We start from the raw sequence: 26,678 nt of genomic DNA, 5'->3' as shown, positions 1-26,678 counted from the left end.
AACAAACATTAATTCTGTTTTGAAACTACAGTGACCTACCTTAAGACAACGAGAGTTGGTCAAGATTACCACAATTCCTGGATTTCCAGGTAAGTAGTAAACCATCAGGCTTACATAAGAATGATCTTGCTTTTTTTCTGATTTGCCTTCACTGAAAAGAAAATTTCTTGTATTTGTTGACATGGTAAATGCCTTAAAGAGCTTACCTGGACAACCTTTCACACAGCTGTGCAAACCAGGATTCTTTTTAATTTCCACTTAGCATGCAGTTTAGACCAATAAACAAGTTCTGTCTTTGTTGTTAAGCTAGCAGCGCACAGAATGTCTTCTGGATTGTAAGTCAGGAAAGAAAAAAGAGAGAGAAAAGAAAAAAACACCCAAGTCCACCTTTATGACTGTTAATTTCTACAAATACCAATTTGATTAAAGCTACAGTATAACTATTGCACTTTTCACTTTCTCATTCCAATAATTCTATTTGTTCTTATGCAGTGGCCTATTTAAAGGTTATTGCAAGTTTTATACAAATAAAACTTCAATACAGTTACCACTTTCAGATCTTTCAGTGACTAGTTAATTAAGGTTTTGTAATAATCATTTCCTAACAAAATTAAATATTTAAATATTAGGTAGTTATTGAATATAGACTTTGATTCATTCTAATTCAGCTTCTGAGAGTAATTTTCTTATGAGCCTGTCAAATTTAAAAAATCACATTAGCCTTTGCTCTTTCTAATCCTAGACCAGCTTACATTATTCACAAAGTAGTAAAGGTTAGCTAAGTGATATTCTGTAGTACTCTTTACAGTTAATTGTCACAGTATCACTGAAATAGGTCACAACTACCAAAACTACTGGGTAAGCAATTAACAAGTGCTAACTCTTGAAACTCTGAAGTTTGCTTTCTTCCAAGGAAGCCTTTTGCAGCTGACTAAATCCAGGTCCCACCCAGGGTGTCCACAAGCCTCTGTTCTGGCTCACATTCAAGGGTAAGTAGGGCGATCCCATAATTAACCATCTGAACTAGCACACTTTTGAAAGCAAGGGGCAAGCTATTAATAATCACGCTGGGACAACAGTCAATGTCTCTGGCAAACTGAGATGTGTTATTATTGAGCTAGCACGTTCAAGCTGTAGCACAGGTCTCAGCTGGACCATGAACTTATCAGTCATCATAGAAATATCATTCACAGTTTCTCAGGAGACCAACAGGCATGGTAAGCAAAAAAAAAAAAAAAATCAGGGCTCCTGTTTCCATGAATATAAGATGCGTAAATTCACAGGTGACAATTTGGGGGCAAACCAGCCAAAGTAGAAGTTCTTAATCTTAGAAATCAAATTTTTCATTGCCGGGAGGCCTCAGGGTGCTCTGAGCCAGTGCCCTGCTGCTCATCACCCCAGGCTTGAATTCCAGCGCACCTCTCACCCCAGCCCTGGAACTGCAGATGAAGAGCCAGGGCCAGGCTGGCAGGTACCCCCAGCCCCTAGGAGGACTGTGCATGCTCTGCAAGCCCTGCCTATGCTGCCTTCATTTTAAGAGAAGGTTTGAAACTGGAGGGAGCACAAACACAAAGAGATGGAAAAAGGGCAAAAGGGGCCGGAGAGAGAAAATGACAGTAGTGTATCAACACATTCAATATCGGAGGAGTTCCAGAATGAATGAAAGAACAGACAAGGCAGGGCGGGAGGGGAGGGAAGGAAGAGAGAGTATTAATGAAAAAGTTTAAGTAAATTTTCTAGGACTGAAAAGTTAATCCTCATTTTTTTAAAAGCCACAGCATGCCAGTAAAACGGATAAAAATACACCCACCCAGAACAGATCATTGCAAAACTGCAGGCTACTGGGGATAAACAGAACATGCTACAAGCTCCCAAAGACAATGTGAAGGAGGAGGAAGGAAGGAGCAGGGAAGGAAAGGGTTGGAGTGTGTGGCCACAAGCCAGGGAATGCGGCAGCCACCAGAAACTGGAAAAAGCATGGAATGGATTCTCTCTTGGAACCTCTGCTGACGCTTGATTTCAGCCCAGTGATACTGACTTCAGATCTTGGGCCTCCAGAACTGGGGGAAAATAAACCTCCATTGTGTTAAGCCCTCAGTTTGTGATCATTTGTTACAGTGGCCCCAGGAATCAAGTACAGCAGGTTGCCCCAGAGACAGAGCACACCCAGGCCGTTCTGGAGCAAGTCCAAGACTCCAGGCAGGATTTCTCTACAAGACAAAATTGGTGGGATACTTGATCACCTATTTGTCTTAAGTGGAGAATTAGACCGCTGGAGATGCTATGGGCATTGAATTGGTTGTAAGTATAAAGACAAAACCAAGCTAGTTTTTTAAAAACCCAGTATTTGGGGCACCTGGGTGGCTCAGTCGGTTGAGCGGCTGCCTTTGGCTCAGATCATGATCCCTGAGTTCTGGGATCAAGTCCCCAGTCGGGCTCCCTGCTCAGCGGGAGCCTGCTTCTCCCTCTGCCTGCCACTCCCCCTGCTTGTGTGCACTCTCTCTCTCTGTCAAATAAATAAATAAAATCTTTTTAAAAATTAAAAAAATTAAAAACCCAATATTTAACCCTAGGGGAAAACAGGATTGTTTAGGTAAAGGGAAAAAAAAAAAACAACATTGCAAACTACACAGCTCACCTGTAAGCAGCATTTACGTAGTCCTAATAATATAAATTATTGTTACTCCTTCCGGAAGCAGAAGAGAAATAGAGTATTTTTGTGGTAATGACTGCCCCAAATTTTCATCCTCCAAAATGGGAAGTTAATAGAAATGCCCAAAGAAAAACCAAGTTAGGAATGTAGGCATGCAACTTAGAGATGTGGAAATAAAAAACAAAATAATAAGTTTCAAATGTTGAGAGCAGTGGCTTCTAGGGAAGAGTAAATGTAGGAAGAATTAGGAAAGTCAATACTGCTGCTTCTCTTAAGAGGCTTTGTAAAAAAAAAAAAGAAAAATGCATACATATAGGCACGTATAATTTTGGTAAAAATGAAAATGAAAAAATCAAAAACTAGAAAAATGATGGAGACAAAAGAGTTGGTTATATTCTAGGACTCATAGAATACAAAATAAAGAGAATTCTAAAACAAATTTCACAGCCTTGTGCAAATAGGTGTATATGGCTGAGCATAACACTTTAGTGACTTTATAAGGATTCAAAAGCTACTATATTTTGAACACCTTGCAAGTGCTCCGGAAAACTACTGGAAGGCACATGGAGGTGTGCGAAACATTGCAGATCGGGCCTACATTCAATCTATAATAGCAAAGAGCAACTGGGCCCTGTCAGTCTTCTATTGACTTCTCCTCTGTTGATGATTACGGATATTTTCCTTCTCAACCTCCTTAAACATACTCATTCCAGTGCTTTCTATGTCAGCAAACTGTGACCATTACAAAGACATCAACTCAGTCTGTGTAAATACTTTTGTTTACTTGAGAATATGCTTCCAGGACCACTCTTGGTGACAAGAACTATATCAGCTTCCAGTTAAGGAAATCGAAAACTGTATTTCAAACAAAGTGGATTTAATAGAGAACACTGATTGCACAATTGTTGGAAAGCTGAAAGAAAGAGCACCAAAGTCATGCTGAAGCCACACAGAACATTAAGAACATTCAGTCCCTAGAGTGCCTGGAGAACAAAAAGAAAGTGGTAAGGTTGTCAGCACTGAAACCTCAGTGAGTAGCTAATATTCATCGAAGGTTGCCCTATTTCAGGCTCCCTGTTAAGCGCCTTAAAAGGATGATCTCAGTTTTCCTCAGACAACTCCTTGAGGAGCTTAGTCATCCTCATTTTATAAATAAGAAAACTAAAGCCAAAGACAGTTAAGTGCACACAGCTGGTAAGGATAGGGTCTGCCTGAATCCAACAATGGGGTCTGCCATGCCAGAACCACCGCTCCAAACTCCCTGTTGGCACAGGCAGAGGCCACCTCTTACCCATCACTGCCCCCCACTGTGCCCAGCTGAGTGCCTGGACCAGGGAGGTGTGCAGTCAGTGCTGATTTCCGTCGCATGGAGCAGAAATGCCAGAGATGGTGAGCACCTCTGCTGAGACTGACAGCTGTCTGCACTGCAGTGACTTCTCCGCTGTGAAAAGAATGCTAAATCAAACATGTTCCTCTGGCTCGAAGCACTCTCTGTCCTACATCATTTGTGCTGCTTCCTTACTTCTCTTCTCTGAATGCAATATGTGGATTAGAAGTTCTCTTCTCTGAATGCAATATGTGGATTAGAAGTTCTCTGAATGCAATATGTGGATTAGAAGAAGTGCACACAACGGGAAAACAGAACTCTGAACACCCTGTGTGGGGCTGAGAGATAAGAAATATAGAATCCAGGAAAAAGAGGGAGATTAAAATGTTATGTGTAGGGAAATATTTAACCTGATGAAATCAAGATATTAATTGAAATTGGCATATTGCAAACAAAGTCAAGGTTTGAACGCTGGCTCAGTGACCTTTTCTTTCTGATTTCACTTCGCTGGAGAATAAGCTGAGGGGTGTGGCTTAAAGACCAGATCACGTGTGTGTAATGGGTTGTTAACTCAAGCAAACAATCTGTGTAATATGTCAACTTTCTGTACTAGAGCAGAAAAGAGTCTGTAAGAATTCACCAGTCTCCTGGCCTGAAGACAAAACGGAATCATGAGCACAGCAGGAAAAGTAAGCAAAAAAAGTTTTTTTACTTTTGGGGAAATAGTGTATAATACCCAAAGAAATATACTATTAATGAATAATTTAAAATTTACATATAAATTAGAAACAATATACACTGAAATACAATATACACTATATGCTTCAATATGCAATTCTACTAAATTACAATGAAAATAGGCTACTCCTCTGTTAAGAGTGTTTTATAGACTGTGACAACACTGGGACATATTTCTTATAAACTATTTTGAAGTATAAATACATTTATAGTTGAGTTTCACAACACTTTTTCTAAAAAAATTTCGCTCTTCATACAGCTGAGTTTCCTGTCTGAATTTAACTTTAAAGGTTATACAATGGCAATTTAATGTTTCCTATAACATTTGCTGTAACTTGTGGAGGTCATGCAAGAGACCAAAAGTGCCTTCATGAAATAATGCAAAACATCTGTTTATGCATTGTCTCTCTGTATGTTCAATTAAAAGGAAAAAATAATTTTCAAATTGTCTTAATAATTGGTTTAGGCAAAGCTTCATGTAAAAACCAATGGAGTTTTTTTTCTGTTGAATTGGGTGATCTTTAAATTTAATTTCTACTTCTTAAAAAAAAAAAAGCTATTCCTAAATATCTTTATCAAGAATGAATAGCATCTGTATCTAATAAAGTCTTTACTTCCTATATTAATGTGCAATATATTAATAATGAGCTATGGCCAATCATGAATAATTTGCAAACCTAAAATTCTATGTTTTTGTTTTGTTTTGTTTTTTAAGATTTTTATTTATTTATCAGAGAGAGAGAGAGACAGAGGCAGGCAGAGGGAGAAGCAGGCTTCTTGCTGAGCAAGGAGCCCGATGTGGGACTCGATCCCAGGACCCTGGGATCAGGACCTGAGCCGAAGGCAGCCGCTTAACCGAATGAGCCACCCAGGCATCCCTAAAATTCTATGTTTTTAATCAAAAAGTTATCTTTATATTAAGAAACCATAATTTAAATGTGTTATTTTTTGTAATCATATTTTTAGGAACACAGGGCAGTTAGATCTGACAAAAGTTCTACGAGAGGAGTTTGATTCAGAGGGCTTTATCCTTCGAAGCTTACTATGAAATCTCTTAAAAAAGGCATACTGATTTCAAAGCATTAGAATCAAGGTTAAGCAAGCCAACATCAACATGCAAATTCTGAATTAAAAGGGTCCTATTGTGGCATAATCCAGGAAATTTCCATAGAAATCCTATGGAAGAATATCTTCCCTTTTTTTTTTTTTTTACAAAAAAATAATAACAGTGATATGGTTTGAATCACTTAATAGCACTGGGAACACAGATAATTGATTCTAAGTCTTCCATGGATTCATGTTTATTTGTTCAATGTGCTCGCAGGGACAGAGAAACGCATGTGGTCATTCAACATAAGCAATTCATGTTGTTCACTCAATTACAAAAACCTGTGCAACTCCTTCCAATACATGTGTTATGTTAGGAGTGGATCACACAATATACTATCTTGCTATGATAACTTAAAGATTCTGAGGTTTCTACACACACTGTGACACAACACTCCTGTATCAGTAAGATCAGCAGGAAACCACACAGGTCGCCAGCCAACCGTCGGTTTTCTCCTTGCAACTCTCTTTATTTTCATTCATTACTGGTTGGCCTTTACAATGACATTACATTTCAAATGAAGAAGAGTTAGGAAAAAGGAAAATTAAATATGCCAAAACTCAGCTTAAAAGAAGGGTCAGAGAGCAAAAGTGTAAACTAAATGAACACAATCCTCCCCCTTCGGATGCCATATCAGTCACTTTTAGCTTTGTGACAACACCATTTTTGTTTACCCTTCCTGTATTATATTCTCCTCAAATGTTAAGAGATAATAATGATACCTATTTTATAAGGTGGTTGTGAGAATTTAATAAATTAATACTGTAAAGCACTTAGAATAGTGCCTGGTACATAGAAATACTTCAATAAATGTTAGTCACTGCTATTATTATTGTTGCTGTTATTATTATTTAACCTTTGTTAATCTTTCACTACCCATGGGGTAGTAAAAAAATAAAGTTGGGTGATTTTTTTTTTTTTTAAGTTGGATTGATCTTAATTCTCTGGACAGCCAGCTTTGTGACTTAGGGAAAATTACTCAGTTAATTACTGAGTCAATTGAGCCTCAATCTTTTTATCTGTAAAATAAGACCAAAAATTCAATAATATTTCCTTGGTAGCATCATTGTGAGGTTTAAAGATCAAGCATGTAACTCGCCCAGAACAGAACCCTATAATTAGGATCTATCTACCATTAGTGTATTATTTCCAAGAACTTTCACATTTTTGTGGCATTGATCATAGCAAAAACCTTGCAAGGTTTTGTGGGAGGATTTGACATATAAATAATGAAAATGAATTGTCAAAAGGATAAATTTCTTTTTTTTTTTTTTTAAGATTTTATTTATTTATTCATGAGAGACAGAGAGAGAGAGAGAGGCAGACGGAGAAGCAGGCTCCCAAGGAGCAGGGAGCCCGATGCGGGGCTCGATCCCAGGACCCTGGGACCATGACCTGAGCCGAAGGCAGACGCTTAACCATCTGAGCCACCCAGGCGCCCCCAAAAGGATAAATTTCTATTGAAGATTTATTTTTATCATATTTGCAATTATGCCAGTTCTTTCGAGGAAAAACTCCCTTAACTGTATAAGCTTTGCAACAAAGAAGACAGGTTTTATATTACATTCCCAAGCACTAAGAACATGCTTTCAACTTCTTATTTTTCAGAACCTTCATGGGTAAGCTGTGCTAGCTAGAAATTCCAGCACACCATTCTCTCATTTTTAAATATAAACGTGCATGTGTGGGTATGTGTGAGTGGGTGTATACAGCTGTAACTTCTGCAATTTTTGTTGCATATCTAATCTGGAAGGAATTTCTACACATAAATTTGATGAAAACAGCACTACCAAAGCTAACTGTCAAATGAGTGATGCAAACAAGTAGCACACACAAGCAGTAGGGAAAACAAAGTCAAAGGAAGAGAACAGGCAAATAGAGAAAGAGAAGGCATCCTCGACAGGAAGGCAAATGTGCAAATGAAATCATAAAGTTAGATTGTTTGGGCTTCAGCAGAGAATTGAGCAAGAGGGCAATAGATTTTATGTGAACAGCACTATACCTGTCAGCAAAATTATGTTGATTTAGAACTTCATGCACTAGCCAACAGTTGTGGGTAAACAATCAATTTAAGGACCACATTAAGAAATATCAGGAAGAGGGAGGAGGGAAAGACGGTGGAGGAGTAGGGGACCCTATTTCAACTGGTCCCCGGAATTGGGCTGGATATCTACCAGACCACTCTGAGCACCCACAAAACCAGCCTGAGATGTAAGAAGATCTGGATCTCTACAAACAATATCCTAGGCAGTTGGTTTTGAGGTACGAAGAGGGGAGCCGTGATTCTGCGGGCAGATATCGGAGGATAAACGGCAGCGGGAGAGTGCCTGGCCGTGGGGATCCTACACCGCCGGTGAGCGACAGCCTCATGCGCTGCGGACGGGCACGGACGGGCACAGACTCGCAGACCAGTAGTGGCAGGAAAAGGACTCTAGGGCAGCCCCTGGGGCGGATACCTGGAGCGCTGGGGTCGCACCTGCAAACTGCAGCCCCTGGACGGAAACCCAGATTGGTGGGGTCGCACACGTGAACTGGGAGCAGCTGGCGGTTTCAGAAGCACAAAGGGCAGAGACGTGCCCCGACCTGGAGGCAGGACTGGGGGCGCTGTGGAGGGACGCACAACTCAGGATGCTGCAGTTTATGGCAGCATGGACAGAAACGGAGACGGTGTGGCCTGGAGAGCTCAGTGAAGGACGGACTGCAGTCTCTCTGCTCTGAGGCAGACGGTTGGAAATGGTCTCTTCTGCTCTCACTCGCAGAAGAGAAGTGGAAAGCCACCAGAGAAAGCCGCCAGAGAACAAAAGCCCCAAAGACTGATTCCAGCTGAGCCCATCCCCCGCCACAGGGGGGCAGGGCAACACCACCCAAACAGGGTTACCTGAGTAACAGCGTAGCAGGCCCCTCCCGCAGAAGACAGGCTGGGAAAACAAGAGGCCAGCAACCCTAAGGTCCCAAGAAAACAGGTACATCTTGCTTGGGGTTCTGGTCAATAATTTGGACTCTATACATTCCCTCAAACACCCATCAACAGAATGACTAGGAGGAGGAACCCCCAAAACAGGAAAGACTCAGAGATTATGACTTATGCTGCAGATTTACAAATGGATGCAGATATAACCAAGATGTCGGAGATGGAATTCAGGCTAGCAATTGTGAAGACAATGGCTAGAATGGAGAAATCAATTAATGGCAACATAGAGTCTCTAAGGGCAGATATGAAAGCTGAATTGACAGAACTTAAAAATGCTATCAATGAGATCCAATCCAATCTAGATAATCTAACAGCTAGAGTAACTGAGGCAGAAGAGCGAATAAGCGACCTGAAAGACAATATAATAGATAAAAAGGGAAAAGTAAAGGCCAGGGAAAAACAACTCAGAATCCATGAAAATAGAATCAGAGAAATAAGTGACACCATGAAGGGTTCCAATGTCAGAATCATTGGAATCCCGGAGGGAGTGGAGAGAGAGAGAGGACTAGAAGATGTATTTGAGCAAATCATAGCTGAGAACTTCCCTCATCTGGGGAATGAAAGAAACATTAGCATCCTAGAGGCAGAGAGGACCCCTCCCAAGATCAAGGAAAACAGGCCAACACCCCGGCATGTAATAGTAAAACTTGCAAATCTTAGAACCAAGGAAACCATCTTAAGGGCAGTTAGGGGGAAGAGATTCCTTCCATACAGAGGGAGGAACATCAGAATAACGTCAGACCTATCCACAGAGACCTGGCAAGCAAGAAAGGCCTGGAAAGACATATTCAGGGTACTAAATGAGAAGAACATGCAGCCAAGAATACTTTATCCGGCAAGGCTGTCATTCAGAATGGATGGAGAGATGCAGAGCTTCCACGACCAGCAGAAACTGAGAGAATATGTGACCCCTAAGCCGGCCCTGCAAGAAATATTAACGGGGGTTCTATAAAAGGAGAAAGACCCCAAGAGTGATATAGAAAAGAAATTTACAGGGACAATCTATAAAAACAATGTCTTCACAGGCAACATGATGACAATTCATTCATATCTTTCAATAATCATTCTCAACGTGAATGGCCTAAACGCTCCCATAAAACGGCACAGGGTTGCAGATTGGATAAAAAGACAGGACCTATCCATATGCTTTCTATAAGAGACTCATTTTGAACCTAAAGATACATCCAGACTGAAAGTGAAGGGATGGAGATCCATCTTCCATGCCAGCAGATCTCAAAAGAAAGCTGGGGTAGCAATTCTTATATCAGACAAATTAGATTTTAAACTAAAGTCTGTAATAAGAGACACAGAAGGACACTATATCATTCTTAAAGGGTCTATCCAACAAGAAGATCTAACAATTGTGAGTATCTACATCCCCAACATGGGAGCAGCCATCTACATAAGCCAACTGTTAACCAAAATAAAGAGTCATATTGATAACAATATGTTAATTGTAGGAGACCTCAATACTCCACTCTCAGCAATGGACAGATCATCTAAGCAGAAAATCAACAAGGAAACAAGAGCTTGGAATGATACATTGGACCAGATGGACCTCACAGATATTTACAGAACATTCCACCCTGAAACAACAGAATACTCATTCTTCTCAAGCACGCATGGAACTTTCTCCAGAAGAGACCACATACTGGGTCACAAATCAGGTCTCAACCGATACCAAAAGATTGAGATTATTCCCTGCATATTCTCAGACCACAATGCTTTAAAACTGGAACGCAATCACAAGAAAAACTTTGGCAGAAATTCAAACACTTGGAAGCTAAAGACCACTCTGCTCAAGAGTGTTTGGGTCAACTAGGAAATCAAAGAAGAACTTCAACAGTTCATGGAAACCAATGAGAATGAAAACACATTGGTCCAAAACCTATGGGATACTGCAAAGGCGGTCCTAAGGGGGAAATACATAGCCATCCAAGCCTCACTCAAAAAAGAAAAATCCCGAATTCACCAACTAACTCTACACCTTAAAGAAGTAGAGAAAAAGCAACAAACGATGCCTAAGCCACACATTAGAAGAGAAATAATTAAAATTAGAGCAGAAATCGATGAATTAGAAACCAGAAACACAGTAGATCAGATCAACGAAACTAGAAGTTGGTTCCTTGAAAGAATTAATAAGATCTATAAACCACTGGCCAGATATCCAAAAGAAAAGAGAAAGGACCCAAATTAATAAAATTATGAATGAAAGGGGAGAGATCATGACTAACACCAAGGAAATAGAAACAATTATTAGAAATTATTATCAACAACTCTATGCCAATAAACTGAGCAATCTGAATGAAATGGAGGCCTTCCTGGAAACCTATAAGCTCCCAAGACTGAAACAGGAAGAAATTGACAACCTGAATAGGCCAATAACCAGTAACGAGATTGAAGCAGTGATCAAAAACCTCCCAAAACACAAGAGTCCAGGGCCTGATGGATTCCCTGGGGAATTCTACCAAATATTCAAAGAGGAAATAATACCTATTCTACTGAAGCTGTTTCAAAAAATAGAAACAGAAGGAAAGCTTCCAGACTCATTCTATGAGGCCAGCATTACCTTAATCCCCAAACCAGGCAAAGACCCCATCAAAAAGGAGAATTTCAGACCAATATCCCTGATGAATATGGATTCCAAAATCCTCAACAAAATCCTAGCTAATAGGATCCAACAATACATTAAAAGGATCATCCACCACGATCAAGTGGGATTTATCCCCAGGATGCAAGGGTGGTTCAACATTTGCAAATCAATCAATGGGATAGAACACATTGACAAGAGGAGGGAGAAGAACCATATGGTCCTCTCAATTGATGCAGAAAAAGCATTTGACAAAATACAACATCCTTTCCTGATTAAAACTCTTCAGAGTATAGGAATAGAGGGAACATTCCTCAAGTTCATAAAATCCATCTATGAAAAACCCACAGCGAATATCACCCTCAATGGGGAAAAGCTGAGAGCCTTTCCCTTAAGATCAGGAACACGTCAAGGATGCCCACTCTCGCCACTATCGTTCAACATAGTACTAGAATCCTAGCAACAGCAATCAGACAACAAAAAGAAAAAAAAGGCATTCAAATTGGCAAAGAAGTCAAACTCTCTTTTCACAGGTGACATGATACTTTATGTGGAAAACCCAAAAGACTCCACCCCCAAATTACTAGAACTCATACAGCAATTAAGGAACGTTGCAGGATACAAAATCAATGCACAGAAATCAGTTGCTTTCTTATACACTAACAATGCAACTGTAGAAAGAGAAATTAGAGAATCGATTCCATTTACAATAGCACCAAAAACCATAAGATACCTCAGAATAAACCTAACCAAAGAGGTAAAGGATCTATACTCTAGGAACTACAGAACACTCATGAAAGAAATTGAAGAAGACACAAAAAGATGGAAAAATATTCCATGCTCATGGATCGGAAGAATAAACATTGTTAAAATGTCTCTGCTACCCAGAGCAATCTATACCTTCAATGCAATCCCGATCAAAATTCCAATGACATTTTTCAAAATGCTGGAACAAACAATCCTAAAATTTGTATGGAACCAGAAAAGATCCCAAATCACCAAGGAAATGTTGAAAAAGAAAAACAAAGCTGGGGGCATCACGTTGCCCGATTTCAAGCTATATTACAAAGCTGTGATCACCAAGACAGCATGGTACTGGCATAAAAACAGACATATAGACCAATGGAACAGAATAGAGAACCCAGATATGGACCTTCAACTCTATGGTCAAATAATCTTTGACAAAGCAGGAAAAAACATGCAATGGAGAAAAGACAGTTTCTTCAATAAATGGTGCTGGGAAAATTGGACAGCCACATGCAGAAGAATGAAACTCAACCATTCTCTAACACCATTCACAAAGATAAACTCAAAGTGGATGAAAGACCTCAATGTGGACAGGAATCCATCAAAATCCTAGAGGAGAACATAGGCAGTAACCTCTTTGACATCGGCCACAGCAACTTCTTTCAAGATACATCTCCAAAAGCTAGTGAAACAAAAGCAAAAATGAACTTTTGGTACTTCATCAAGATAAAAAGCTTCTGCACAGTGAAGGAAACAGTCAACAAAACAAAGAGGCAACCCACAGAACGGGAGAAGATATTTGCAAATGACATTACAGATAAAGGGCTGGTATCTGAGATATATAAAGAACTTCTCAAACTCAACACCCAAAAAACAAATAATCAAGTCAAAAAGTGGGCAGAAGATATGAAAAGACACTTCTCTGAAGTAAGACATACAAATGGCTAACAGACACATGAAAAAATGTTCATCATCATTAGCCATCAGGGAAATCCAAATCAAAACCACATTGAGATACCACCTTACACAAGTTAGAATGGCAAAAATGGGCAGGGAAAGAAATAACAAATGTTGGAGAGGTTGTGGAGAAAGGGGAACCCTCTTACACTGTTGGTGGGAATGCAAGTTGGTATAGCCACTTTGGAAAACAGTGTGGAGGTGCCTCAAAAAATTAAATATAGAGCTACCCTATGACCCAGCAATTGCACTACTGGGTATTTACCCCAAAGACACAGATGTAGTGAAAAGAAGGGCCATATGCACCCCAATGTTCAGAGCAGCAATGTCCGCAATAGCCAAACTGTGAAAAGAGCCGAGATGTCCTTCAACAGATGAATGGATAAAGAAGATGTGGTCCATATATACAATGGAATATTACTCAGCCATCAGAAAGGATGAATACCCAACTTTTACATCAACATGGATGGGACTGGAGGAGATTATGCTAAGTGAAATAAGTCAAGCAGAGAAAGTCAATTATCATATGGTTTCACTTATTTGTGGAACATAAGGAATAGCATGGAGGACATTAGGAGAAGGAAGGGAAAAATGGGGGGGCGGAATTGGAGGGAGAGATGAACCATGAGAGACTATGAACTCTGAGAAACAAACAGGGTTTTAGAGGGGAGTGTAGAGGGGGGATTGTTTAGCCCGGTCATGGGTATTAAGGGGGGCACGTACTGCATGGAGCACTGGGTGTTATACGAAAACAATAGATCGTGGATCACCACATCAAAAACCAATGATGTATTGTATGGTGACTAACATAACACAATAAAATTAAAAAAAAAAAAATATCAGGAAGAAACAACCCTTGGAGAAGAAAAACCAACATTAAGATGGTCTAAAAGAATATATTCCCTTTTGTCTCAATGTTTCATTATAGTTAATTCTGTTTCTCTTTCCTTATGTTATTGCGTTGCCTGTTGTTTAAAAGGTATTTTTATTCTCTTTGTAAATGAGAGGTTCTTCATTTCTATGGAACCCTTGTTAGGTTCCAGACATGGGGCTAGATGTTGCACATAAAAAAATGAAAGTCACTCTCCCTGACTTTAAAAGTGGGGAAAAACTGGTATCATCTTTCTATTCAATTTCCAGGTAATCAAATGCAAAGCAGCTGTGCTATGGGAGATAAAGAAACCCTTTTCCATTGAGGAGGTGGAGGTTGCACCCCCTAAGGCCCATGAAGTTCGTATTAAGGTGAAACATTTTTCCATTTCTATTTGGTTTTAGGTTTAAAAAATTCAGAAAATGGTAAAAATGGAAATAAGCAAAAATCCATTAAGAGACACTTTTTATATGGTGATCCAAACAGTGGAATTACATTTATTGTCAAAGAAAGATATAAATACAAATCGTCAAATTTTTAAAAAGGAATCAAAGAGTATATACAATAATCCTAATAAAATAAAAAAGAACTTGTGTGTTTGTACAGGACAAAAAGTGCAAAGGTATATACATCAAGATGTCAAAATCAATTAGCATCAGATGGTAGAACTTAAGTGACAATTTTCCTAGTGCTAAGCTGCAATTTCTACTTCTATAAAAATGGATACATTCTTGTATATTAAATAAGATTTAAATATTTCAGAAACAATTATTTCACAGACTATTCCAAATTGTTTGATGAGGAAAAGGAAAGGGTCCTAATCTTTTCTAAATCTAATCATCCTCCCTTTACCCTATAGATGGTGGCCTCAGGAATCTGTCGCTCCGATGATCACGTGGTTAGTGGAACGCTCATCACACCTCTCCCTATGATCTTGGGCCATGAGGCAGCCGGCATTGTGGAAAGCATTGGAGAAGGGGTGACTACAGTAAAACCAGGTACAGAATTCACACTTAGGGAATGTACCTCAATTCAGGACCCCAAGATCATCCAGCCTGGAAAGACCTTGCAGAAGGTCATGGCAGAGCTGGGACTAGAACATAGGTCTCCTCCTTTCTTCCCTCCCTGCCTGACTCAGACATGTGTGTATTCATGCACTCATAAATTCTCTCCTTTAGCAAGTGCCTATTGATGTCAGGCACCAGGTTAGATCCCAGGGACACATAAGGATCGAAATAAATGCAGTGCCTGCCAAAGTTAGAGTTCATAAACAAATAATTTCCATCTTAGTGTTGCTGAGTACTGTCTTCTGTCAGGCCCAAAGAGAACTATAAATGATACAAAATAAGAAAAATTAAGTCTATGTCCTGAGCCTCCAAATCAGTGTATGGAAACTGTTCCTTGCTGATTTCACAGGATGGAAGCCATGAGGCTATGATTAAATCAACATGATCTCCTCTTAGGTGGGAAGAACTTTACCAGTAAATGTGGCCTCTCCCTTACCATATACTTAATTGGCCTGTGAACAGAAAATAATAAAATAAATGATCTGGTTTGAGTTTCAGCTCTTAATATTTCCTTTAGTTAGAAATAAATAAATAATAAATGACACACTTACTTTTCCTTCTACCAAAGCAGAAAAAATAATTTACCAATTAAGTTGCCAGCTACAAACATCCAAAAGTCAGTTTTTATCCTCAAAGAGAGTGCCTAACTCATTGTTGAGGTTGACAGAGGGATTTCTTGAATTCTTCTTTGTCCCATTTTTGTTAGTTTTCCCTTAAAAAACAAAACAAAATGAAAACCCTAAAAGCACAGTCACTTTGAAAAGCCAATACTCATTTTTACTTTGTCCCAAACTATTACAAACTACTGGATCCCCCAGGCATCTGGTGGAATGATGGTAGCCTGATCACAGCTAACATTTATATTTACAGTTACAGTGAGAATATTTAAGGTTTAATTGTCAAGGATTTATGAGATGGTATGTATAAAACCCCCATGAGAAAAGGCACACAACGAAAGAGAACTATTAATACAGGAGCAACAGTCTTTTAAATCCACGTTGTTCCCAATATTTGTATTTCCTCTTTGGGAATCTTCAGGCACATACAAACCCAAACCATTAACGGTGCTGGCAGGCACTGACCAGTGACATGGTGGTGAATGAATTCTATCTCTTGGAGATTTTTCAAAGACACACACCTCTAACACATACACATAAGCTTCCAGTTCTTGCTCTATGAATTCCTGGGTAGAAATTTAAGAAGAATGTGTTTTATACCCTCCAGGTGACAAAGTCATTCCACTCTTTACTCCCCAGTGTGGAAAATGCATTGTTTGTAAACACCCACAAGGCAACTTCTGCTTGAAAAATGAGTAAGTTTCTGATACTCTATTTACACAGCCAATGGATTTGTGCATCAGTTATGTTCCTGTTTCATGCCCTGTGTGTCTATGTGTTGTATTGGCCAGTCTGAGCACACCTCGGGGGATCATGCAGGATGGTACTACCAGGTTCACCTGCAGAGGAAAGCCCATCTACCATTTCATCGGCACCAGCACCTTCTCCCAGTACACGGTGGTGGATGAGATTGCAGTGGCCAAGATTGATGCAGCCTCACCATTGGAGAAAGTCTGTCTCATTGGCTGTGGATTTTCTACTGGTTATGGGTCTGCAATCAACATTGCCAAGGTAGGAACGACAATGGATGATAAAACCGGTTGTACTCGGGTGCCTGGGTGGCTCAGTTGGTTAAGCAACTGCCTTCGGCTCAGGTCATGATCCTGGAGTCCCGGGATCAAGTCCCGCATCGGGCTCCCTGCTCAGCGAGAAGCCTGCTTCTCCCTCTGACCCTCCCCCCTCTCATGTACTCTCTCTCATTCTCACTCTCTCAAATAAATAAATAAATCTTAAAAAAAAAAAAAAACGGTTGTACTCAGACTATCAGGAACTAAAAGGACAGCAATTTCTCAAAGTAATCAGAGATCATTTTTCATAGATTTACTGGTAGCTTTCCACCCTGTTACCACAATAACACTGATATACTCTACAAAATTTAGGATATCAGTTATGATTGGGGAAAATGGCTTCAGAAGGAATTGAGGAGCATTTCCTAGAAAATTTGTTTGTCACAGATGAAAAAGCTATTGATGCTTAGTTAAAAAAAGGTAAAGATATAATTTTCAACAATTATTCTTCTATATTTGTTCTTTATGTGATTACTAAGTTTTAGACCTGGGAGCTCATTTAGTAATTTATTGTACTGTAAGCACCAACATGCATCAGGTATAGTAGATTTTGCTAGCTTTTGAGGCAGCAGAAGTAAATGAAGGGGTCACCTCTGAGGAGCATCTAGTCCATGGATCCTCTACTCCCAGAATTAGGATCAACAGTAGATTCCAAAGCCTTATCTGGTACACCTCCAAACCAAGAGTCACCAACCCACCCACTCTGTGGATCCCTATAAGGGAAGTAATGAAGCTTCAATAATGCATTTTGCATTTATTCCAGTCATTAGGGGATTTCACTGTTTACATCTCGCCTCCTGCCATGAACACACACACACACACACACACATATACACACAGAGGTCAGAGGTGGTAGATTTTAAAGAGAAATTCTTCAAAGGCTCCTCTTCCCAAAAGGTTGGAAATGTAGCAGTATTCCTTCATTTTATGAAATGGAGGCCCAAAGACATAAAGCTATTTGCCCAAAATCTCACAGCTGGTTAGTATGAGAGCTGCAACTAGCTTTTCTCTCCAAACTCCGGCTGAATCTTAAACCATGATACATAACTACCTTTACCTTTAAATCACAATCACAAGTCTCAAATTTTTCTAAACAAGGTAAAAAGTGGTATTGTATCCCACAGAATGATTACTTGGGATAGAAGAAATATTTTACCCATGATGAAGGCTGACTATAGCAGTTTAGGTTTACTAACAGTCCCTAGCCAATTTAAATAATTGAGAGCACTTGTTTTCCAAATTTCTGTGGCTCTAGCGCTTAGTCCCTTGTGCAATTACATCATCTGTTTGAGCAGGTGGTCTAACTGAGCCTACACAGAGCAGAAGCTGAGGGAACTTGTAATAATTAATCTCAGCCATTAATAAAATACAGACCAATTTTTCAGTGCATATTGTTTATAAGTATATTCTTAAAAGCAGGGATAATGACCCACAAGATCACAGCAGTCTCAAGCTGTATTATCTTAGTTATCTGTTAAATTTCCCCTGTTCTTAGGCTTTCCTCTAAGCTAAGGATAACTTTTCTATGTTGCACAGCTAATTTCTGCTCTTGTGATACTGTCATGATACTGAAAGTTAATGAACCAAGGAGCTAATTGTTAAGAATTTGATTGGATTATTTTTCAGTATCCCAGAGTAATCTTTTCCACTTATTATTTCATTTCCCAAAACTTGCATTTCTGTGTGTGATATAATAAAGCTGGGTGTCAATGGATTTGAGCTATTAGAGTCTCTTCAAGATGGTAGTCACTGGCATTTAGAGCTTAAAGACCATCCAATCCACTGGCTCCAACCCTGGGCTTCCCATTGGAGTCACCTGGGAACTGGGTCCCACCTACAGAGATTCTGATGGAGTTGGTTACGAGCTGCGACCTGGGCATTGAGATATTTTAAACCTCCCCAGGTGAGTCTAATGTCCAGCAGAGTTTGAGAACCACTCATCTAGTTCAACCCCCCTAATTTAAACATGAAGCAACTAAAGCCAAAAGAGATTTGGCAGAAGGTTGGACCTAAGAGTTTGAATAGCATCTCCATAACGGACAAGGCATGGCATTTTATGCAGCTTAGGCACTTTCTAATAATCATTATTTAATCCATTTTTGCATTTTCTGCAAACACAGGTCACCCAGGGCTCCACCTGTGCGGTGTTTGGCCTTGGAGGGGTCGGCCTGTCTGTGATCATAGGCTGTAAAGCAGCGGGAGCAGCCAGGATCATTGGGGTGGACATCAACAAAGACAAATTTGCAAAGGCCAAAGAGGTGGGTGCCACTGAGTGTATCAGCCCTCAGGACTACAAGGAACCCATCCAGGATGTGCTGAAGGAAATGAGTGGTGGCGGTGTGGATTTTTCATTTGAAGTCATTGGGCGGCTTGACACCATGGTATGTAACAGGAAATACCCTGAGATATCTGCTTCTACATTCCAGAGTGTAGTTTTAGGCATCAGAATATAAATAATATGTATAAATAATATTTTAAAAACTATGAATGGTGATTTTCCATCTCCTGCCAGTTACCTGGGATATTCAGTTTATTCCTATGAGAAATCTTTAATTCCATGAGCTAAGCAAATCTGTCTCAAGTAATAGTTCCCCTTCGAGAGAGGAAAGAGGGTCTTTTTTTTAAAATTAAGCCATTATAAATTTACTTTGTTAACTTTTAGTAAAAAAATCCGAACTCAAGTAAATATAGATAATATAAATTCTGTTTTCAAATTGGCAAGTTTGATTTTCCCCCATTCTTAACAAAAATGGTTTTAACACTTTAACTTTTTTAATATTTTAATAAATTTTCATTTCTTTTCATATATCATACTATGACCAGAGGGAATCATGGCCAATTTTAGACCAGTATCATTTATTAACAGAAAATATTGCATTTTACCATTCACCACACTGCCCCATTCTGCCACAGTAGACAGCACAGTGCCTGGCACATAGTAAGCACCCAATATCTCTGTGTTGGGCTGAATACTTTAGAAAGTCAACAAATTTTTCCACCAAAAAAATTTAAGAGATACATATCTCATAGCACTGTTTATAAATTACATGAGATAATGCATGTAAAATACTTAGCACAGTGCCACCTGTCAGATGGTAAGCTCAATGTTAGCTAGTGCTATTGATATGCAATACTGTTTCTGACCTTACAGTGTTTACAACACCTTTGAAATATACAAAACATTGCTTTCAAATTATTGTAAATATCATCAATTGCAATGAGGAACACATCTCCAGTTATATTCCACCTAACCAGAATTCTCTAGAATCCTACTGAAACAGTCCCCAGAAACAAACGAATCCCCCTTTTGAGGTTCTCCAGTAAATCCCAGCAGTGCTGGTTATAGGGAGCACCACCCTAAGAATAAAGCTCTTTGTAGCCTTGACTTGGGACAATATGCCAACTTCAGATGACTGAAGTTCCAAGAGAATCCAACTTTATTCAAGGTGGTAGCATTTCTCCTTATGCCCTTTTTCTGTTGTTTTCCCTCTATTTTCTTCTGCGAAATTGGATTGTTACTTCACTTAAAGATACCAAATATCTCAGAACAACGGCTGCATGTTCTGAGGTTACCTGGTCTTCTATACATCATACTCCAAAATCAAAGGATTAATCCTTATATATTGCTGGGTGGGGGGAGGGCCTCAAAAATTCTCTTACTATGGAGCATGTTTAAAAACTTGACTGGAGGGGGAAGGCTTTATTTTGAAATTCCAGGAGACCAAAAGTTCCAAGTGAATATCAAGAGACCAATTTTAGTAATGTAATTGACCTTATATCTTGTTTACCATCAAAACACATGGTTCAAAGTACTGAGTTCAAAATATCTACGTGATAAATAAATGAAAAATGACTTAATTCATAGACTGAGAGCAATGTGGTGACAAAATACTACTTTTACTTGAGGAATCAGACTTTATATAGATATGTTTGTAATGATGTTTGCCTCTACTATTTTATAAGGAAGAATTAAGCATGCACAAATTTATTTATCCACTGGTTTCATTAAAAAGAGATTTTCTGGGCATTTCCTAAAACCACAGCACTATTCTAGGCACAATGGGGAATAAAGAAACAAAAGATGTTATCTCTTCCCTCCACACACTCACAATCTAGCTAAATCAATATTGCATGATACTATGTATCATGAGTGAGAACTATCAGAAAATTCACTTTAATGATGCTAAATATTAATTTTATTCTAGCTGGCTGCCTTGTCCTGCTGTCAAGAGTCGTATGGTGTAAGCGTCATTGTAGGAGTACCTCCTAATTCACAAGATCTCTCTATGAACCCCATGTTGCTACTGACCGGACGTACCTGGAAAGGAGCAATTTTTGGTGGTACGTAGTTAGGCTTGATGGCTGAATTCTTATTAACCTCAGGAGTTCTTCCCTTTTACAAGTGACAAAGCCAGGTTTTAAAAAGCAACATGGTTAAAAGTAAATTAAAATCCCTTTGTAGCTATAGGCTCTAAATCAACTACATTTATGGATCTGATGCACACAGAAGGTCCCAAGACACACTGTTTGGTGTTCCCATAAACTAACTAGAATCTTTCCGTACCCTTCTTTTATACCCATGATGGCACAAGGCACTGAAACACCTCATAGGACCCAAGAAATCCACAGCAGTCATTCATGTATGCTCTCATCGCCTAAATTTAGGCAATTGCTAAATTTGCTCCTTGACTTTGGAAATAAGCACCAATAGTATAATTTCTCTATGGGAGAGCTAATAATTAAGGACTCTAGTTTATCTAGGTGGATTAAAAAAAAAAAGTCTAACCATGGCAAAAGGATATTGAAACACTATCTCTTATTAGCCTCAGTAACAGTAGTCTGTGGGACGTAGCACTTTCTAGAAACTTTCATCTTAATTCTGCTTGGAGGGGCTCCTGGGTGGCTCAGTCTGTTAAGCATCTGCCTTCGGCTCAGATCATGATCCCAGGGCCCTTGGATCGAGCCCCACATCGGGCTCCTTGCTCAGTGGGGAGCCTGATTCTCCCTCTCCCTCTGTCTGCTGCTCCCCCTGCTTGTACTTGCTCTCTGCCTCTCTCTCTCTGTCAAATAAATAAATAAAATCTTTAAAAAAAAATTCTGCTTGGAAATTCTCTTCTCCAATTCTCCTCTTACCCATGGCTGAATCTTACAATGATGTCATTTTCTTTTCAGGCTTTAAGAGTAAAGATTCTGTCCCCAAACTTGTGGCTGATTTTATGGCTAAGAAGTTTCCACTGGATCCATTAATAACCCATGTTTTACCTTTTGAAAAAATAAATGAAGGATTTGACCTGCTTCGCTCTGGAAAGAGGTAGATATTAAATTTCTTTTTTATGGTGGGGATTGGTCAATAGAGAAAAAAGGTGAAAGAATGAAAAAAATACTGGAATGCCTTGTTTCTCCATTGGTAGTTCAGTCTTTGGATATAGAACATTTAAGATGGTATTGTGAGAAACTAAAACAGTTGCTTTGTATTTCCTGTTCTACTGAAACCAAATTATTTTGGTTACAGGGACTCTGAATAATCAGAGCCACTCAGCTTTATTTACAAGAGAATAGTCACCCTTGGAAGGAAAAAGAATCAGAGTCACACAGTCTTAATTATAACCTAAGTCACTGCAGCCTCTGCCTGGCCACCTAAAAAGGTTGACCATTAATGGCTGTAAATTTATATTAAGGACCTATTTCATTATGGGAGGAGGTAGAGCTACCTTGAGATTTTTTTTTCGTAGACAGCTATCACTAATTTTTTCATTAAAAAACACCATTATTATTTTTTTCAGTTTACAAAGAACTTTTCACAACTAAAAATTATAGGCATACCTTAGACATATTGTGGATTCGGTTCCAGACCACTGCAATAAAGCGAATATGCAGTAAAGTGAGTCAAAGGAAGTTTTTGCTTTCCCAGTGCTTATGAAAGTTATTTTTACACTATGCTATAGTCTAGTAAGGGACAATAGCAGTATGTCTAAAAAACAATGTACATACCTTAATTAAAAAATATTGTGTTGCTAAATAATGCTAACCATCATCTGACCTTTCAGTGAGTTGTAATCTTTTTGCTGGTGGAGGGTTGTGCTGGCTGCTGACTGATCAGCATGGGGGTTGCTCAAGTTTGGGGTGACTGTGGCAATTTATTAAAATAAGACAGCAATACAGTTTGTTACATCGATTGGTTCTTCCTTTCACTAGAACACTTAGAGACCACTGTAGTGTTATTAATTGGCCTAATTTCAGTATTGTTGTGTCTCAGGTGATAGGCCCAGGAAAGACATGGAGACAGGGGAATGGCCAGTGGCAGTCAGAATCCACACAATATTTATGGATTAAGTTCATCATCTTCTATGGGCACATTCGTGATAGCCCCAAAACAATTACATAATAGCATGGAAAGATCACTGATCATAGGTTACCATAACAAATATAACAGGAATGAAAAAAGTTTGAAATATTGTAAGAATTACTACAATGTGACCCAGAGACAGGAAGTGAGCAAATGCTGTTGGAAAAAAATAGTACCAGCAGACTTGCTCAACACAGGGTCACCACAAACCTTCAATTCGTAAAAGAACGTAGTATCTGCAAGGAGCAACAGAGTGAGGTGAGCCTTGTTGTAAAGGGGAATGCTCTTTTAAATGCTGAACTCTTATATTTTCTTCGAAGATTAGGAAAATAAGCCAATTCCATTTCCTACCTCTAACATTTAACTATAATGACCACCTAAAAAGAATTTTGTCATCTGCATTTCCACATGAGGTGCAACTTGTAATAGGCAGTTGTAGCTAACTCCCACCTTCTAGGAGCATCACCCACACTTTTTCTGCTATCTCATACTTCTCATGAGGTTTTCAACTTTAAATAGAAGTTCTTAAGCACCCACACACATAACATATTATACTGGGCTGTCTGACAAATCTTATCGAGAGCACCAGATTACATCCTTTCTGGAAAGCAATTTGGTTAATCTGCATCAGAAACCCTTAAAAAAAAAACCTAGGTCCCTTGTCCCAGCAATTCCATTTCTGGGAAGCTATTCTACAGAAATAATCAGAGAATCAAATACACATCTATTTAAGCACGCCCATCTATGCAAGAAAATATTAACACTATCTCTAGGTGTGGGATTACAGGTAATTTTTACTTTTTTTTTTTTAAGATTTTGTTTTTATTTATTTGTCAGAGAGAGAGAGAGGGAGAGAACACAAGCAGGGGGAGTGGCAGGCAGGGGGAGAAGCAGGTTCCCTGCCAAGCAGGGAGCCCGACGCGGGACTCGATCCCAGGACTCTGGGATCCTGCCCTGAGCTGAAGGCAGACACTTAACCGACTGAGCCACCCAGGCGTCCTAATTTTTACTTTCTTCTTCACACTATCTCTCAGTTTCTAAAATTACATATATTTTCCTTATTAAATATAAGTATATATATATATATTTTTTTAAGGTAAAAAGACCATTTTTTTCTAAAAGTTTATATCCATCAGAAGATAGTTTTTAGGAAGGCCATTGGTTCCAGTGTAAATGCTAAATTTCTGATCTCCATAAGAATGAAGTTTCTGAATACAAATCAACTTTATTATATATTTCTAAGAATCCTTCAACATTTCTTTATCAAAGCTCTATGAAGCCTTCAAGATGGTCTTTATTACATTACGGTTCCTTCCAGCAAGTTATCTATCATCTTGTAATTTGTGCAACTTTATATTGAGGTTTAAATTCCCACACCCCACACTAGATATGTGACCTAGAACAAGTTATAACCCCCTCTCTCAGTATTTTTAATCTCTAAAATGGAAACATTAGGACCTGCCTGATAGCATGGTTGTTTCAGTTGAGGTTTCAATGATAAAATGCACAAAAAGCATCTACAGATTATGTGACAAATAGCAAGCACTTATTACATGTCATTACCCATTGTTGTTTTGTATTATTATGCCAGATATGCATGCTCTCAAAAGTGATTTTTTGAGGATGTTCATATATAATGAAGCCTAAATGGCAGTCATATTCAGGATGTTATGACTGAGCTCAAGGCAGTAGAACACACAAGAAAGAACCAGCAAAAGGGGACCCACTGTACTACTTTACTTGACATGAATGCACAGGGATGCAAATGAAGTAGTGGAACCACAGATAGCTTTTCACTGAGACAGCAGTGAATGTTCCTTGGACTCTCACGTGGAAGAGTGTGGGTTATCTGAACATTAAAACAATTAATATATCTTTTATTTCCTGTTGTAGCATCCGCACCATCCTAACATTCTGAGACCATACAAATGCCTTCACTTGCAGCAGTCTTTTGGTTCCTGCACCTTCTGGAACGAGCAACCAAACAACATCACTCATTCTGTTCTTCAGAGATGCAGTCAATAAATCATGCATGAGAGCTATCCAAAAGAAACAAAAATTCATATGAAATCCTTTTTCAAGACAAACGAGCAACCAAACAACATCACTCATTCTGTTCTTCAGAGATGCAATCAATAAATCATGCATGAGAGCTATCCAAAAGAAACAAAAATTCATATGAAATCCTTTTTCAAGCCAATGTTTAAAATACAAGTGAGAGCTAGGTGAATCATTAGCTGCATAGTTGAGTCCAATAAACTTTCCTTCTTAATCATTCTACTCATGTTGAATTATGGCATCTTTCCCACTGAGGAAAGGTTGGATATTTCTTTGACTTCTTGAATTTCTTGTACCTGCGCCACTGTTAGTCACTGAAACCTCGGGGAGGAGGTCTTCATTATACTTTATATTATTCCTCCCAACATACACATGATGAGCTACTGTACTTGAACTCTTCCTATTTCTATTTCCACTGTCTATATTTTCCTTTTGATGAAATGTACCAAAGCCCTAAGGGAAACACTATCGTCTGGGAAAGGATACATTTAGATTTACAAGTAGAGAAGGTCTAGAACTTCTATATGCAGGGAATTTCTTTTTTTTTTTTAATTGAAGTGTAGCTGACGTACAATCTTATATTAGTTTCAGATGTACGACACAGTGATTCAACATTTATGTACATTATGAAGTAATCACCACGATAAATCTAGCCACCATCTGGCACCATACAAAGTTGTTACCATATTATTAACTATATTCTAAATAAAGGAATTTTCTAGGGAAATGTCACATATTTTTATATGACAGAGGGAAGTATGCTTATTGCTTTTTATACTGTTCACAGTGAATATACAATTATTCTTTAAAACAGAAGCAGTTTCATGCTACATGTGATAAATATGAGGTTCAGATATTAAATGTGAAAACTGAACTATTCCTGGAACCATATTGAAAAATCTGTAGTTTTTTGGTGCTTTATTGGCTAAACACTTAGTTAATTATTGTAATTAACTGAAAATTACTCATAAGGTAATTGAAAAGTAATATGGTGGCTTGAAGTGTAGGGATTGGAATGAAGCAGCTGTGGACACAACATGTAAAATGGGTAACCAAGAAATGCACAAACATCCAATGCGATATATTTTCTAACTAAACATATATGCATATACAGATGTGCATTTTCAATCTAGAACTTTTCTATTAACTACCATGTCTTAAATCTATAATCCTGGAAATAATGTAATTTTTTGAATATGCAAGAGCCTGTGTACACATTTGTTCATGCTTTCCCACTCTCAAGGGAAGATTTGCATTTTAAGCTTTATCTCCAAATGTACATAAAAAGCTTATTCTTTTAAGGGGTTTTGTCTCTCTCCAAAAGGGTTATTTGTTTCTGTGTCTACAATTTGTTTGATATTGTGGAAAGGACTTTGGATTGAGAGCAAGTGATCTATCACCTACTTAATGGTGACCTTCAGTAAGTTACTCAACCTCTCTGAACCCGTTTCATTCTTTGTTTTAAAGAATTACTCTAAACACAAGGCCCACAAAGCCTTTTTTTTTTTTTTTTGGCTGTTGTTTTAAAGTATAAAAGATTAATTTAGTGCTTTTGACAGAC

At 38.7% G+C, this 26,678-nt stretch overlaps 1 protein-coding gene and 1 long non-coding RNA gene across 4 annotated transcripts in view; one reads left to right on the top strand and one right to left on the bottom strand.

The window, feature by feature from the left end:
- LOC123848373 (alcohol dehydrogenase E chain) lies at positions 1 to 25,339 on the top strand. Of its 3 annotated transcripts, none has more exons than XM_045880702.2 (11): positions 1 to 89; positions 914 to 989; positions 4,594 to 4,669; positions 14,232 to 14,333; positions 14,822 to 14,960; positions 16,254 to 16,341; positions 16,438 to 16,657; positions 18,834 to 19,094; positions 20,919 to 21,054; positions 21,886 to 22,024; positions 24,953 to 25,339. In XM_045880702.2, exons 3-11 carry the CDS (start codon positions 4,652 to 4,654, stop codon positions 24,975 to 24,977), a joined length of 1,128 nt encoding a protein of 375 aa, XP_045736658.1. In that variant the 5' UTR covers positions 1 to 89; positions 914 to 989; positions 4,594 to 4,651; the 3' UTR covers positions 24,978 to 25,339. The 3 variants fall into 3 exon arrangements, with proteins under 3 accessions (XP_045736658.1, XP_045736661.1, XP_045736659.1); XM_045880703.3 differs by having other exon boundaries at positions 21 to 89; positions 898 to 989; XM_045880705.2 differs by lacking the exon at positions 914 to 989 and having other exon boundaries at positions 2 to 89.
- The window catches only part of LOC135363612 (uncharacterized), a 94,163-nt gene continuing 82,440 nt past the window's right edge, over positions 14,956 to 26,678 (bottom strand). The window contains exon 4 of the long non-coding RNA XR_010409470.1: positions 14,956 to 15,741. This is a non-coding gene — a long non-coding RNA (uncharacterized LOC135363612). The remainder of the gene's footprint in view (positions 15,742 to 26,678) is intronic.

This window comes from Mirounga angustirostris, unplaced genomic scaffold, assembly GCF_029215605.1.
Source record: "Mirounga angustirostris isolate CCGP_5_RB_7025 unplaced genomic scaffold, mMirAng1.0.hap1 SCAF_2, whole genome shotgun sequence".
In the NCBI taxonomy this organism is placed as follows: domain Eukaryota; kingdom Metazoa; phylum Chordata; class Mammalia; order Carnivora; family Phocidae; genus Mirounga; species Mirounga angustirostris.
The sequence above is the reverse complement of the archived record's forward strand: the minus strand, read 5'-3'. Positions and strand labels throughout refer to the sequence as shown.